Below are 16,712 nucleotides of genomic sequence, written 5' to 3'. Positions count from 1 at the left end.
TAAAAATGCAATAGAAATATGAAAATTAATATAATTTTTGGACATTAAAATTACAATCAGCTTAGTGGACTGTAACTCAGGACTAAGATATCTTTCAAATTAACGGCAGCAGGGCTGAAACCAATTTTTCATTGGTGTTTGGGGGAAAATGTGGCATGTAATTACCCAAGCACAGTGGGAAAAGGGTTTCATCATTCATTCATTCAATCAACAAATATTTACTGAACACTTCTCTGTATCAGGCACTATTTTTAGGAATAAGTGGTGAGCAAGCTAGATAATGGCCTTCCTCTTAGAGATTAACCTTCAGGAGGGTTCCAGCCCTTACAAGGGTTCCAATTTCTCCACATCCTCACTAACATTTTTTTTTAATCATAGCTATCCTTATAGGTGTAAAAAGGAATCCCATTGCTTTTAAAAAATGTATTTACAAATACTCTATACCCATCAAACAAAAACTCATTTTTAATTTTTAAAATACTTTCCCTTCTCTCCTGAGCAGAGGGTTTTTTCTCATCCAGGACCATATTGGCCATCCCTAGCTCTAATAATTGTACTGGGGGAAAATAATACTGGGATGGGGAATGGCACTCTGATTTCGCCTCAAGAACTCAAAAGATATTCATTTATACTGCTTGTTTCCTAAGCATCAGAAAAGTCTCAGTGAGGAGGGGGAAGAGAGCAGTTCCATTTCACAGCTTCATTCATTCATTCACTCATCAGACACTCATTTATTAAATATTTGCTGAGTGCCAGATTCCAGGTTAAGCAATAGGGCTGCCAAGGAGTTCACGGGCTGGGGGTGGGAGGGAATAAAGATGCAAATAATTACAATATAATGTGATGGCAGTTCTTAGGGTAGTATCTTGAATGTGGAGGGGAGCTTAGACGAAGGAGCACCTGAATCTGTACAAAAAGTCCAGGAAGGCTTCATGGAGGAAGTGGTGCCTATGCAGAGACTTTAAGCATGTAGGGACAGACAAGCAGGGAGACTGCTCCTGGGAAGGGGGATAGCATGTGCCAACACATGGATGCATGCCTGAGGAGCTACAAATAAATTGGGGCACCTGGAATACAAAACAAAAGGGTTAAAATATCGGCAAGTATCAGGTGGATGAGTGGGAAAGGTTCAATCATATAGTCACCTCTGAAGGGGTTAAAGTTTCACTCTAGGTGAGGAAGGGGAGCCATTGAAGACTCCTGAGCAGGGAGATGGCACACATCATTCTGGTGGGGGTTGGGCAAGGGGCAAGGAGACAGGGTAGGGCCTAGGGTAAGAATCCTGCTGAGGAATCTAGGGTGGTCCAAGAGCTTAGGGCAGTCAGAGGTTCTGCAGCACTTTGGGTCTCTAGTATTTTCCAAACTGAGTGTCACCCCTGAGATGACTCCCGATGTCTTCTGGGAGCCATCAATCCTGAGCCAGGGTCTTGCCCCTCGTTCATGCCAATACCAGGCAGGAAGAGATAAGGCAGGCTAGTTCTTCCCGTGGGCACGCTTGGCCAGCCCTGGCAGTTATCATTCTCCTCTCCAGAAGGCACAGGGAAGGCTTCCAAAGCACTTCCCTGGCCCAGCCCCCAGCCCTCCCGGTATAAGCATTTTGCAAGCAGCCCTGCCCACTGGGGGAGAAGGAACCCTGCTCTCCACCTGCCTTCGGGCACACTCGCAGAGCCCAGGGAGACTGCTGAGTTTTCCTTTGCTTTGGCTCATTTTCCTTCAGGAGCAGCAGGCTCATCTCCTGCATTTTTAATAGGAGAGCATATTTAGCATTCAACACACATGTGTGGGTTGATAAGGCCCAAAGAGAAGGCAATAAGCCATCCAGGAGGAAAACCTCCTCCCTTCTCGCTGCTCACATCAGCAGTTTGAGTTCCCCGTCAACTCCCCACGCTGGCCAGGGCAGCCGAAACCACAGCAGATGGGAAGGTCAGACTGACCGACCGGTCACCACCCGAGGGGCTCAGGCCGTGCAGGGTTTCATGGATAAAGGCTGAAATACTCATTTTAGCTTGAAAGAGCCTAACAGCTATAATTTCCTCTTGACTTCCACCTGGGGATGGAATCCTCCAGCCCAGCTCCCTCAGCCTTTACGGGCTCTGTGGACACCAAAGCGGCAGGCGTCAGGCTGCGTCTTCCCCAGCCGCTGGCTCCCTTAGGAGTGGTGTCCACCGGGAGGACAGCGTGCCAGTGGAAAGGGGCTCAGAGAGCCAGTGCCGGCGGGGAGGCTGGGTGGCCTGGGAGTGCCATCAGGGAGATCTGCGGGGATCACATAGTGATGCCTGCTCTGTTTTCCCCTTTCTTCTAATGGAGAGTTATTTTTCAACTTACCCAGCCATAGATGGGAGAAAAATCACAAAATCATATACCATTTAACCTTGTGCGTGAATGTCAGGAGTTGACCTGACCTCGGGAGGGGTGTTTTCAGTGCCGTACATGTGAATGTGAGCTATTTGGGAAAGGGCACCCTGGACCTGCTGGTAAGTCTAGTCTAACCTGCCACCCCCCAGGCACAGCCTTATACTTTGTTGGCCTTTAGAGGCCAATAGAGAGCTAGCTCGTGGGGAGCAATGGAACAGAACTTGAACAGAGAGAAGATGCTCTGCACAGCCGGATTCCTTCCTCCAGGTCTCATTACCCCTACAGCATCAGGCGAATGTGAGAAGGCCTGAGAGTTCCTTCCACCTTTCACAACTGGAACTTGGTGACTCCTTTCCCAGGAGCATGGCATCAAAAATCCGAGGAGTCAAATGAATATACTTTTGAATCAAAGAACCAGAGGGCCCCACCCAGGTCACCTGGTACAGATGTCTGAGCTGGCTGATATGACAGTCCCCAGCTACTTGGAGTTAGTGAGTGTTTAAAATGTGGCTACTCTGGCTAAGGAGCGGGATTTTACATTTTCTTCAATTCTAATTAATTACAATTTAAAAAGATACTTAATTCAGTTATTAGAAAACTTTTAAGGATGTTTGGAACAACTTGGGTATGTAAGTCTACTTTGTCATCTCTGATTTTTACGACCTCTAAATACAGATCAGCTATTTCCAATGAAAATTCAGTGTCCAAATTGAGATGCGCCGTAAGTGTAAGGATGCGTGGTAAGGATTTCAAAGGTTTAGTATGAAAAAAAGAATGTAAATGATCTCATTGGTTATATGTTGAAACGATAGTTTGGATATGTTAGGTGAAATAAAATAAATTGTGAAAATTAATTTCACTTGTTTCTTTTCACTTTTAAAAATGTGGCTACTAGAAAATTTAAAATTATATGTGTGGCACACATTCTATTTCCAGAGGACAGCACTAGTCCAATCCTAGACAAAAGATTAACTGTCTCCAAGAATAGAAAATTTACAATCCTCTTCAATGGTCAGATCACTCTTCCATTCAACTCAGCAAATATTTACTGACAAGGTTTGCTGAGTGTTTGTTGAGTCACAAGAACCTACTGTGTAGGAGGCTCAGCAATTACTGCTGAGTGGGAGGAACACGGGAACTCTAACCCGTGGCAGACCAGAGACAGTGTCACAGGGGAGGTAAAAATTAAGGCGTTGGCGAGGAGGAGGTGAATAAGAGAAGAGCTTTAAGAAGAGGGTGGCCAGCGGGGTGAGCAGTGAGGAACAGCTCAGACGGGGGACAGGATGCTGCGGAAAGAACGCTAGGTGTGCAGACTTTCCCTGTTCCTCTCCCCCTGGCTCCACGTTCCCAAGGTCCTATCTTGGCCCCTGTGTGCTCATGCCCCCTTCATACCCACAGTTTCAAGGCCCATGTCTACACCGAAGATTCAAATCTCTATGTCTACCCATACCCTTCTCCTGACCTGGTTCCAAATATTCGACACCCACCAGACATCTCCATGTAGATGTTTCTCGGATACTTCAAAGTCAGCTGAGCCCCCCAGCTGAACTCGTCCTCTCCTCCCCACGCTGAACTCTGCCCCTTTCTCTCCTTCTCTTAGGGAAGTGGTAGGACCAGTCACCCAGTTGTCCGACCCAGGAACCTGGACATCATCCCAGAGTTTTCCCTTTTATTCCAAACTCTACTACATTCAAACAGCCCTAAAGTCCTGAGGAGTTTCCCTCCTTACTATTTCTCACAGCTGGCCCTGTCTTTATATGCCCTTTGCCGCTGCCTTGGTCTGGGCTATCGTTACACTTTGCCTGAATTACGCAACAATGTCCTCACTGCTCTCCCAGCTTCCTGAGTGGCCTTTCAGTGCATCCTTTATGCTGCTGTCAGTGTGATCTTACTACAGTAGAAAACTGCTCCTAATACAGCTCCATGAAGCCTTCAGGGTAAAGTCCTAATTCCTGAACTTAGCATATGTAGCTGATCTTCATACTCTGGCCCTCACCTACCTACCCGGCTTCATCTCCCAGCCTCTCCCCATGTGCAAATACTTCTCCACATTCTGTTCTCTCTGCCTGGGATCCCCTTTTCACATTCATTGTCTAGCTCATTCCTACTCGTCCTTCAAATTCAACTTACTGTGACCTCTTCTGAAAAACCTTTTCTGAGTTCTTAGCATGGGTTAGGTGCCCTCCTTCTGTGCTACCAATATCACAGCCCTTATCACATTGTGCTGTGTGTTAGCTGCTGTCTCTTTCTACAGACTCACTAAGACAGTTGAACTTTGTATCCCCAGGGCTGCAGTGTACAGATGTGCAGGTTATGCACTGCACTAGGACATCCAGCTGAGGAAGTGAGGAGGGCATGAAGTCCATTAGCCAATTGTGCATCCTGGTAAAGGGCTGCTGCCAGGACTTTTTCTAATTTTCTCAAGAATGTGCTATATGGGACATCAGTGGCTGCTATGTATCCCCAGGGCTTGTTATACAATTGGCATACAGTTGTCGCTCATTAAATGTTAAGTTGTGTAAAGACAAATGGATGTTCTAGGCAGAGGTACTGGGAAAGATTTTGGGTAGAGCTAGAATAATGGGTTGGTACTGTATGATCAGGATTGGATTAGAAGGTTTGGAACCAGGGTGGGGGGTCTCTCATGTTGGGCTGGAAGGCTAACATTTAATTCAGTAGGCAATGAAGAACGTTTGAGAGTTTTTGAGAGAACTGCGACTGAGAATCACAAAAATATTCAGGCTCAAAAATGAGACTCAGAGAAGCTACATGAACTGTTCAAGATCAGCCAGAAAGCTACCGGCAGAGCAGGGACTTGAACTTGCTTTTCTTGCCCGTAGGCTCAGTGCTGGTTCTTTGCACCGCACTCTGGGAAGGTATCTCAGAACCAAGTCTGAGCCCTCTGGACCAGCATGCCAAGTCTTCCCAGCCATGGGGACTCTGTTCCTTGACACACATTCCTGGCAGTTGTTGATAGATGGATACCAGCCAGGCAGGATGGAGAGGAAACAGCTAGGAGACCAGTGTAAGTAATAGTTCAGTCTCCTTCTTGGTGCACTCCTTGTTCTATCTTCACGTATACCCCCTTGAGGGTGTCCCTTTACAGCCATCTTCCCGGCAGGCTGGGAATGCTCCTGCCCCACGCCAGCGTCACATCCAGAGCTGCCCCAAACAACCCAGCATTATGGGAAGTGTTTCCAGCAACAATCACACATGCCACAATAGCTGGCATGGACAATAGTCTTTCTTGCACCCGCAGCTAATTGTCCCGGAGCTGGGAAGGCAGAGCTGTGTGAAAAGGGGGAAATTAACACGCCCATACAGCCATCCTTTCAGCAGGCTGGGAACGCACCTACTTGGCCCGGCGGCCCAGAACCTCCCTTGGGGGATGGCGCTCACCTGTGACATAGCACAGTCTTCCCTCAGCAGAGGCCCTAGGAGTTCATGGCTTGGAAGAGGGACCCACTTGCAAGTCTCAGGAGCCATATGCCAATACCAAGGACTTGTGGGTCAGCAGCAGAGACAATGTGCAGGAAGACTGAACTGAAGGATTAGACTATTGCAACAGCTTTAAATCTCCAGGAACACCTGGTAGATTTGTTTATTAAAGCCACCCTCCCTCCCTAACCACTGACACACGTACCACATTCAGGGCAGGCAGAGTACCAATTACAAACGCAAGCTTGGTGCACCAACTGGACCCCTACAAGACTCAGACCCCCACTCATCACAAAGACAAAGTTGGGGAGAACTGGCTTGAGGGTAATAGGCGCGGATGCCACCTGCTGGTTAGTTAGAGAAAGTGTACACCACCAAGCTGTAGATCTGACAAATTAGAGATAAGGGTTTGAATTAGCCTACATATCCTAACAGAACCCTATCAAGTTAAGCAAATGCCAAGAGGCCAAAAACAACAGAAAATTTTAAAGCATATGAAAAAACCAGACAATATGGATAACCCAAACCCAAACACCCAAATCAAAAGATCAGAGGAGACGCAGTACTTGGAGCAATTAATCAAAGAACTAAAGATGAACAATGAGAGCATGGCACAGGATATAAAAGACACGAAGATGACCCTAGAAGAACATAAAAAAGAAATTGCCAGAGTAAATAAAAATATAGTCAATCTTATGGAAATTAGGTAAAGCATCCCATCTGCTTTCTGTTCTTCACACAGTGTAAGCACTCTAGTTTTTGAAGCCTTTTTTCCACAAGAGCTATTTCCCTCCTTGCAATCCTTTTGGTTGCTCTTTCCTGGCTAGTTTCCTCAGATTCTTTCAAAAACACTTCCTGCCTCTACCTTGCTCATGGCAGGTCTTAGAAATTTGGTGTTGAGTTGGACTGAATTGAAGGTGGAGACTGATCTAAACCCAGAGGTTTCCCCAAAAGGTTCGCCTTCTGGAGTGATTCTTCTTGGTGCTGGGCCTCACGCTCCTGGGCCACCTGAAATCCCACATTTGCTCTTTTGCAAGGGAACTCATTTCACAATCTTTCATGATCCCCCAGAGTCTCTTCCTCGACTATGAGCTCCTTGCCAGGGTTTCCTCATTTGGTTTCTCAGCTCATTTCTGGACTCTGAATAAACTATTTTATCCTTTTCCATTTTCAACCTCACTCTGAGTCTGAAAAGGCATCTCTAAACTTTTTTTGAGAGGAGCTGACTCCTCAACCTTTATCCCAGGCTATAGAAGCTCTGTCCTTTGGGAGACATGATAACAATAATAATGATGATGACATCATCATCAAATATCTATTGAACATCTACTCTGATCCAAACACTGTGTTGTCTGCTGTAATAAAAACTGCCTCACTTAATCCTCCCAACAATCCTATGGGACAAAGCTTTTTTTTTATTGTGGCAACATTTATGTAACATAAAATTTGACATTTTCAACATTTTTAAGTGTACAAGTCAGTAGCATTAATTACTTTTACAATGTTGTGCTACCATCACCACCTTCCATTACTAAAACTTTTTCATCCCCCAAAACAGAAACTCTTCACTCTTTAAGCAGTAACTCCCCACTTTCCTCCTCTGAGCCCCTGGCAACCTCTAATCTACTTTCTGTCTCTTGTGAATTTGCTTATTCTAGATATTTATATAAGTGGAATCATACAATATTTTTACATCTGGCTTATTTCACTTATTAGTCCCATTTTATGGATGATGAAACTGAGGCACAGCAAGATCAAGTAACTTGCCCAAGTTCAACCAGCTGAGATTTGAACAGAGGCAATGAGCCCAGAGCCTGTGCTTACATCAGGACACTCTGCTGCCTCAGCAAACAAACTTTCAGGTGTTCTCTGAGGCTGCTGATAAGAGGCATTGTGGAATAGCAACTGGGAGACGCTGTTCCTAGTGTGCAGGCACAGGGATCACCTCCTGCCAGTGTGCATCTCCTACAGGAGAGATCCGAGAGCGTAACAACCAAACAGACAAAGCTTGTCCGCGAGGCCCAGCAGGATGACAGGTAACTCCCCTCCTCGTCTCCCATGCCTAAACCTTTCCACCCTCTCACAAGAGGCCCTTTAATGGACCTGGGTAATTAACTCTTTACAAAGTCATCTTCATATCCAGAGCACAGTGACAAACCAATTGATGGATGGTTTTGCTCCACGGCTTTCCTAGATATAAAAGTTAACTGTAATTAACTATCACTAATGAACAGAATACTTTTTTCCTTTCAATATATAAATCAGATGGCCTCAACATTTATCCTTTTCTGCCTTCATGGGGCCTGGGAGCAAAGGCTAGAGGCTGTGGAATAAGCTAATCCCCACGTGCTCCAGGGTGCGAGTCGTCCCACCCAATGACATGTGCGCCTTGGGCATTTGGAGATGCTCATCTTCTGCTACCTGGCCTCCTCTTCAGTTTGGTTTCCTGTCTGTCCACTCCACAAGTAACCTTTTCTGACTTTTTGGTAAAGATTGAGATAGAAAAAGAAATGAAAAGCCTCTTATTTTTCACAGTAACCTGCAACTGGCTCTCCCCCAACCCATCAAAGGGGTGACACTCTGCTTGGTTTTTTTCTTCTTCCTTCTGTGGTCAGCTCTCCATTACCTGCCTCTGCGGGGACCTGGCTGCTCACAGCAGGGAGGCCCTGCTGGGCAGACTGTCTGTGCTTTTGATTATTCAAGCCAAAGCTTCTCTCCACTGGGGTGGAAAATTGAGAGGTGACCGTATAACTGAGGAATATTTCCCTGTGACCCTTTTCTTAGACACAACTTGGCTCAGCCCTCCAGGGGAGAAAAAACTCCCCCGCCAGGCACATGGCACTTTGAAGGTCCCACTTTCCCTCTAGTGTTTCGATTTCTCATTACAGCATTTTGGCTTTCTCTTTTCCCTCCACCGTTCCCCAGATTCCTGGACATGACGCCCAGGAAGAGAGCCAGAGGGAAAACACTGTTGCCCGTGGTGACAGGGACGGGCAGTAGGGACAGACAGCTGCTGGCTGGCAGCTCCCAACACTCACCATGGTTTATCCCTTGATCCTTTTGCAGAAAAGACCGTGTGCTGTTTGTTGCTGGAGGTAAGTAGATTGTCTTTGGGCGTTTTGAATGGCTTTGAGGTGCTGCTGGCAGAGTTATGGCCGCTGAGACAGGCTTTTGTTTTCACCTGTACTAGTGATGTCCTGGAATTGGAGGCTGGAGACGCTGGAGAGGGAGAAGGTCTACACATTGAACTGTGCCTTCTCTCTGCAGGGGAAGAAAGAACAGAACTCAGTATCATCGGCAGCAAGGGAGTCTGTCACCCACTCACACGTATTTGTCTACACAACAGGCAAGGAGAAAACTGCTTTTCTTGCAACATCTACATCGGTGAACCCTCAGTTCTGACCACCATTGGTCTTGACATCTGCTCCTCTCCGACCAACTAGCAATTATTACGTTATGGATTTCTGTATCAGATGGCATGCTAAATTAGCAAAAGGTTCTCATGAGAGGCATTTAACAGGCCATCCTTCTGCAAAGGCACTTCCACAGAAGGAGCACAGGTACACCAGGTGTTGCTTGAATGCTGCGGGACGGCCACATTGCCAAAGGGCTTCCCAGCCAGCTACTCAGAGATCACAAGGTCCCTCAGGACAGTGAGCAGGGCAGGAGTCCTCAGAGAGACAAGCGGGGCTGAATGAAGGGGTCTTTGCCAGCCAGGGAGTAGTCCAGCAACTCTGCTGACACAGCCAGGCTGTGGCCTCTACAGGGCCCATGGAGGTCCAGGGCCATGGCCATGCAGGAGGACGTCAGTGCTTGAGGCAGAATCTGCAGATCTGGGGTGTGGACTTGGGCTGGCAGGCGCAGCTGAGCTGTGGGCAGGGATGCCACCTTTGTTCACATGCAGTCAGCCTTTGTAGTCTCGACTCAATGGGCAGGAGGGGGACACTGAGCGGGACAGCAGAGATGTGAAGTAACGTTCCAGTGTACACCCACCACAGTGGCTCTTCACTGTTTTAGGGTACCAGATTTGGTAAAAGTTAAGGATCTTCTCCCCCAGAAAAATGCACGCAGACAGATGCCCACAAAACTGGGGACACAATTTCAGGAAGGAATTCCAGACCCTAAAAAGACAGCGCTGCGGAATTGCGTCTATCTCCTCTCAGGCTCTCTCATGCCTTATATGGTGCCTGGTATATAGTTGGTGCTTCATTAACAGGTGTTGAATAAAAATAAATGGAATTATAACAGATGTTCTGGTGGAAAGAACTGGAGATCACAAATTTGGAAATCTGGGTTGAAGGTGTTAATGAAAAAGATGAGAGGAGAGGATGACAGATCACATTCTCCCTCTCCCCCAAAGCTGATTCTCAGGCTTCCCTTTTAGTGAGACAGTTCTTGCTGCTATTCCAGGTACCTTGAAGTGGGAGAAGAAAGCCAGCCAGACTAACCTGTGCTTTCTGGAAAGGGAATTTGGGACTGACTCTGGACCTCTGATGAACTGGCATTGAAAAAAAACTTGATTTCTGAGGATCATATGATTATTGGGTATTTTTGCCAGCCCAGTCTGCACAGGTTGCCTAAACTGAATAGTTTCACTGGGTAATTTTTCTTCATTTGGACCTTGTATACATGCTTAGTTTCTAGAAGCCATCTTGTTGAAGACTTCGAAAACCAAGTGCTAATTGCAGGGCCTCTACTTTGTATAGAAAAGAACATGGGATGGGAGTCAGGAGCCCTAGGCTTCAGCTCCAACCATGTCCCTTAGCAGGCTTGTGGCTCTGAGTTTATCACTTAAACTTCCTTGGTTTCCGTGTCTTTGTCAATGAAGTGAGTCCCCAGGTGGCTAAGGCTTCTTTCTACTCCATTACCATAAAAACAAGGCATACTTCCACTGACTCCTTCTCTTCTCATCCCTCAAGATTCCTAATGTTATAGCAACAATTACAGCTGAAGCACTGAAATATTCTACTCATGCAGGATCTTTCTTGGAGGAATTCATCCTTTGTAAAATTGTACTGGCCTTTATAAGCCCTGTGAGACAGGCAGGAACCTGCCAGGCATCTCCACCCTCCTCACGGATGACAGGCCAAGGAGACCCAGAGGGGACAGGTGGGCCACCAAGGCCAGGTCAGTGGGGCCATGTGCGGTGTGCAGGGGCCCAGCCGCTTCTCAGGAAGGCAGGTCATGGGGTGAAGAGTGAACAAGATTTGAAGCCAGGAAACTGGGAAGTGTAGAACTTAGAGTCCTGAAGGTTAGAACTGGATCTTAAAGGAAAAATAGTCAGATCTCCTTTTGGATAGATGGGGAAACCAGATCACAGAGGTTAGCAATTGCCAGCCCCTGGGGCGAAGCAAATTGGCGGCAATGCTGAGATCAAAACCACGTCTCCTCAGTTCAAATACACAGTTTTTTCTGCCCTTCAGAAATTTCTTTATTGGCAGAGGTTTCCAATACAAAAATAAGAACTTTGATTTTTTTCCACAATTTGAATTTTACCACAGTCTTCATTTATTTACTTGGTATCATTTACTCAAGCTGACCAGGGTCGGGCATGTACAGAAATATCCCTCAGTTTAGGTGGGCAGAGAAGCCTTAAAAACCAAAATAAATTTTATTTTGGTAAACTAAGAGTTAAAAATAATGCAGTGAAAGATAAATCACAAGGACTGTGGGAAGATGATGGAGTATGAAGCTCCAGGAATCAGTCCCTCCACCAGAACAACTATTAAACAGAATCAACTGTTTTGAAACTCCAGAGTCCAGTAAACACTGTATGGCTTCCTGGGAAGAGTGGGAGGCAGAGGCTGGTAAATTACAGTAAATAGCAAATCGTTCTCGGTGCCGTGGTTACCGGTGCCCCTCCCCCACCCTCATGGCAGGCAGCAGTGGGGCCTGGACCTGGCGTAGCTTGCTGGTGCTAAAAAGGGACATAAAAATCTACTTTCCTTAGATACTTGGTGGGCATTGGCCAATCTGTGATTTTGGCTTTTGATCAGCTACTTCGGATCACTTCAGATCACCTACTTCAGATCAGCTACTTGGGATCAACCCACCCCAGACAAACGCGGCAGAGGAGACTTAAAGACGGATGCTTCCTTGGAGCTGCTGAGGACAGGTGAAGGGCCGCATTTACTGGATAGGTCAAGAAATGCAGCCTTAGGGAATGCGGACGAAGCTCCTGGTGCCCTTCGTGGCCCCTCCCTCATCCCCTCTCCAGGGCAGTTTGGAGCCAGCCAGCACTTTGTTTGTGGATCCCTGACCTTGTTCTGGATAGGAAAGATTGACTTGGGAAACTCCTTTCCAACATGCTCCCCCTCCCAGAATTTGCCCTACAGACAAAAGCAGCCTGAGTCAAGGAAAGCAGTGTGAGCAACAACTGAGGCGGGTGGCCTAACACAAAGGCTAACCTGCTTTAAGTTCAGCAATGAAACACCTGGGAGAGGGAGAAAGTCTGTTTCCTGTGAAGTACAGGGGGCATTCAAACTCCCCTAAATAGGGGAACTTCTAAGGGCACTAGCAAGTGCAAGCACAGGACAAGCATGGGCCCAGAAATGACAGGGAGGACCCAGCATTCTGCATTTGCCTTGGGCAGACCTTCCTGATGGGACAGCTGACATGCATGAAAATCTCTATCATGTCACTGGCTGGTTGCAAACTCAAGAAACAGACATCTCAGGGAATAAATCCCAGAGCTAACATTTTAAAATATTAAAAAGTACAGTGTGCAACAAAAGAGTACAAGACAAACAAAGAAACAGGAAATGATAGGCCATTCAAAGGAGGATAATAAAAATCCAGAAAACATCAATGACGAAGACCAGATTGTGGACACGCTGGACAAAGACTTTAAAGAAAATGATCTTCAATACGCCCAAGGAGATGAAGGCAAATGTAGAGAAAGAACTAAAAGATAACAAGAAAACAAAGAATGAACAACATGAGAATCTCAATGAAGAGACAGAACTACTGGAGTAGAAGACCACAATAACTGAAATGAAAAATTCCTGGGAGGGTTACAACAGCAGATGGAGCTGGCAGAAGAAAGAATCAGTAAATTCAAAGACAAGACAATTGAAATGAGTTAGGCTGAGGAGCAGAAAGAAAACGGAATTATCAAAGGTGAAAGCAGCCTAAAGAACTCTGGGACACCATCAAGCATATAGATCCCAGAGTAGAGGAAAGAGAAAAAGAGGCAGAGGGATATTCAAAGATATAATGACAGAGAACTTCCCAGACTTGGCAAAAGACACGAACATGCACATCCAGGAAGTCCAGAAAACAACAAATAGAATAAACTTGAAGAAAAATATGCCCATCACACACTGATAAAACTGTTGGATGCAAAGGACAAGGAAAGGGTCCTGAAAGCAACGTGTTATGTACAAGGAAGTCCCAATTAGACAGAGTGCTGATTTTTCTTGGAAAGTATGGAGGCAAAAAGACAGTGGGTTGAAACACTTAAAGTGCTGAAAGAAAACAATTGCCAAGCAAGAATTTTATATCCAGTGATACTGTCTTTCAAAAATGAGGGAGAAATTAAGAGATTCCCAGTTAAACAAAAGCTGAGGGAGTTCATCACCACTAGACATGTCCTACAAGCAATGCTAAAGGGGGTTTATCACACTGAAAGCAACGGATATCAGATGGTGGTTCAAAGTGGCATAAAGAAATAATGACCTCCAGTAAATTTCCATGTGGGTAACTATAAATGCCAGCAGTATTTTACTTCTTACTTTCTATAGATGCTAAAATGCAAATGCATAAAAAATAACGATAAATCTACGGTTTTGTACATACAGTGTACAAAGATATAAATTGTACCATATACAAAAAAAGGTGGGGGGATGGACAGGTATAGGAACAGTGTATGTGTAAGCTATGGAAGTCAAGTTGATTGACTTCTACATATTTGATTGATTGTTACATATTTAGGATGTTAAATTTTAACCACAAGAAAAATGTATGAAAAATACACCCAGATAGAAATGAGAAGAGACTCAATTTGGTACAGCACAAAAAATCATGTAAATATGAAAGTAGGTATTAATGGAAAAATTGAAAGGAAAAAAAGGTACAGGCCTCACAAAGACTAAATATAGCAGAAGGCCTGCATTATCACTAGTGACTTTAATTGTAAATGGCTTAAACTCTCCAATCAAAAGGCGGAGATTGGCAGAATGATAAAAAAGCATGACCCAACAATCTGCTATCTACAAGGGACTCACCTTACATTAAAAAAAATCAGTAAGATGAAAGTGAAAGGATGGAAAAAATATATCATGCAAGTAGTAACCAAAAGAAAGCTGGGATAGCTATACTAATATCAGATAAAAGAGTCTTTAAGTGAAAAACAGTTATGAGAGACAAAGACAGTCATTATATACTGATAAAAGGATAAATTCAATCAGAAGACATAATAATTATAAAGATATATACACCTAACAGCAAAGCCTCAAAATATATGAAGCAACTATTGACAGACTTGAAGGGAGAAATTGACAGTTCTACATTAACAGTAGGAGACTTTAATACACTACTTTCAAAAATGGATAGAACAACTAGACAGAAGATCAATAAAGAAATACAAGACACAAATGATACTCTAATCCAGCTGTACCTAACAGAGACTTCATCCAAGAAAAATAGAATACACATTCTTCTTGAGAGTGCATGGATCATTCTCCAGGCTAGACCAAATCTTAGGTCACAAAACGAGTCTCAGTAAATGTAAGAATATTGAAATCATACAATGTATCTTTGCCAACCACAATGGAATGAACTAGAAATCAATAACAAAAGAAAGACTGGAAAATTCACAAATACGCGTAAACAATGTACTCTTAAACCAATGGGTTAAAGAGGAAATCACAAGGAAAATTAGCAAATATCTTGAGGCTAATGAAAATAAAAATACAACAGATCATATGGGATCAGCAAAGACAATGCTGAGAGAGAAATTTATAGCTCTAAATGCTTACATTAAAAAAGAAGTAAGATTTCAAATCAGAGACCTAACTTCAAAACTGTAAGAACTAGAAAAAGAAGAACAAACTAAATCCAAAGTGAGCAGAAGGAAGGAAATAACAAAGATTAGAGCAGAGATAAATGGAATAGAGACGAACAAAACAATAGAGAGAATCAACAAAACCAAAAGTTGGTTTTTTTGAGAAGACTAATAAAATTGACAAACCTTTAGCTAGACTGACAAAGAAAAAAAGAGAGAAGACACAAATGACTTAAGTCAGAAATGAAAAAGAGGACAGTACTACTGACTCCACTGAAATAAAATGGGTAATAATGGGATACTACAAACAACTTACAAACAAATTAGATAATCTAGATGAAATGGACAAATTCCTAGAAACACACAAACTGCCTACACTGACTCAAGAAGAAATAGAGTATCTCAACAAATCAATAACTAGTAAAGAGATTGAATCATTCATCAAAAACCTTTCAACAAAGAAAAGCCCAGGACCCCACAGTTTTTCACAAGGGAATTTTATTCTTCCAAAAAAATTGAAGAGGAGTGAACATACCCTAATTCATTCTACAAGGCGAACAACACCCTCATACCAAAGCCAGATAAACATGACACAAGTAAAGAAATTACAGACCAGCAGCTTTTATGAATATATATGCAAATAGCCTCAGCAAAATGCTAGCAAACTGAATTCAACAATGCATTAAAATAATTTATACCATGATCAAGTGGGATTTATCCCAGCAATACAAGGTGGTTCAACATATGAAAATTGATTCATGTAACATACCACATGAACAGAATGAAGGAAGAAACCCACATGATCATCTTAATTGAAGCAGAAAAGGCATTTGACAAAATGCAGCACCCCTTCATGATAAAAATACGTTGGAAACTAGGAATACAAGGAAACTTCTGCAACATGATAAAGGGCATATATGAAAAACCCACAGCTAACATGAAAGCTTTCACTCTAAGATCAGGAATAAGACAAGGATGCCCACTGTTACCAGTGTTATTCAACACTGTCCTGGAAGTTCTTGCCAGAGCAATTAGGCAAGAAAAAGAAAATAAAAGGCATCAAAATTGGAAAGGAAGAAATAAAAGTTTCCCTATTTGCAGATGACATGATCCTACATAGAGAAGATCCTGAAAAATTCCCCCAAATCTCCTAGAGCTAATAAATGAATTTGGCAAAGTGGCGGTGTACAAGTCAACACCCCCAAATCAGTACTGTTTCTATACACTAGCAATAAACAATCAGAAGAAGATATTAAGGAAAAAATTCCATTTACAATAGCAACAAAGAGATTAAATCAAACCAAGGATGTAAAGGATTTGTACTTAGAAAATGACAAAACATTGCTAAAAGGAATCAAAGAAGACCTAAATAAATGGAAGGACATTCCATGTTCATGGAATGGAAGACTAACTATTGTTAAGATGTCAATTCTACCCAATGCGATTTACAGATTCAACACAATACCAATCAAATTCCAACAATCTTCTTTGCAGAAATGGAAAAGCCAATCATCAAATTTATCTGGAATGGTAAGGGGCCCCAAATATCCAAGGCCATATTGAAAAAGAAGGAATTTGGAGGACTCACACTTCCTGATCTTAAAACTTATTACAAAGCCACAGTAATCAAAACAGCATGGTACTGGCACAAGGACAGACATATAGACCTATGGAATTGAATTGAGAGCTCAGAAATAAACCATCACATTTATGGCCAACTGATTTTTGATAAAGGGGAAAAGACCACGTAATTGGAAAAGAATAGTCTTCTCAACAAATGGTACCAGTAAAACTGAAGAATAAAGGTCAATCTCCACCTTGCAACATATTCGAAAATCAACTAAAAATGGGTCAAAGACCTAAATATAAGAGCTAGAACTATAAAACTCTTAGATGAGAACACAGGGAAGCAACT

General features: G+C 43.7%; 1 protein-coding gene across 11 annotated transcripts in view; it reads right to left on the bottom strand.

Moving 5' to 3' along the window:
• The window catches only part of ATXN7L1 (ataxin 7 like 1), a 236,946-nt gene that overhangs the window by 43,955 nt on the left and 176,279 nt on the right, over nucleotides 1-16,712 (bottom strand). For all 11 annotated transcript variants that reach the window (XM_037836420.1, XM_037836418.1, XM_037836419.1 and 8 more), the window contains one exon: nucleotides 8,832-9,054. In XM_037836420.1, the coding sequence (XP_037692348.1) occupies nucleotides 8,832-9,054 (223 nt within the window). The remainder of the gene's footprint in view (nucleotides 1-8,831; nucleotides 9,055-16,712) is intronic.

The sequence above is a fragment of the Choloepus didactylus genome, chromosome 5 (assembly GCF_015220235.1).
Source record: "Choloepus didactylus isolate mChoDid1 chromosome 5, mChoDid1.pri, whole genome shotgun sequence".
NCBI lineage: Eukaryota > Metazoa > Chordata > Mammalia > Pilosa > Megalonychidae > Choloepus > Choloepus didactylus.
The sequence above is the reverse complement of the archived record's forward strand: the minus strand, read 5'-3'. Positions and strand labels throughout refer to the sequence as shown.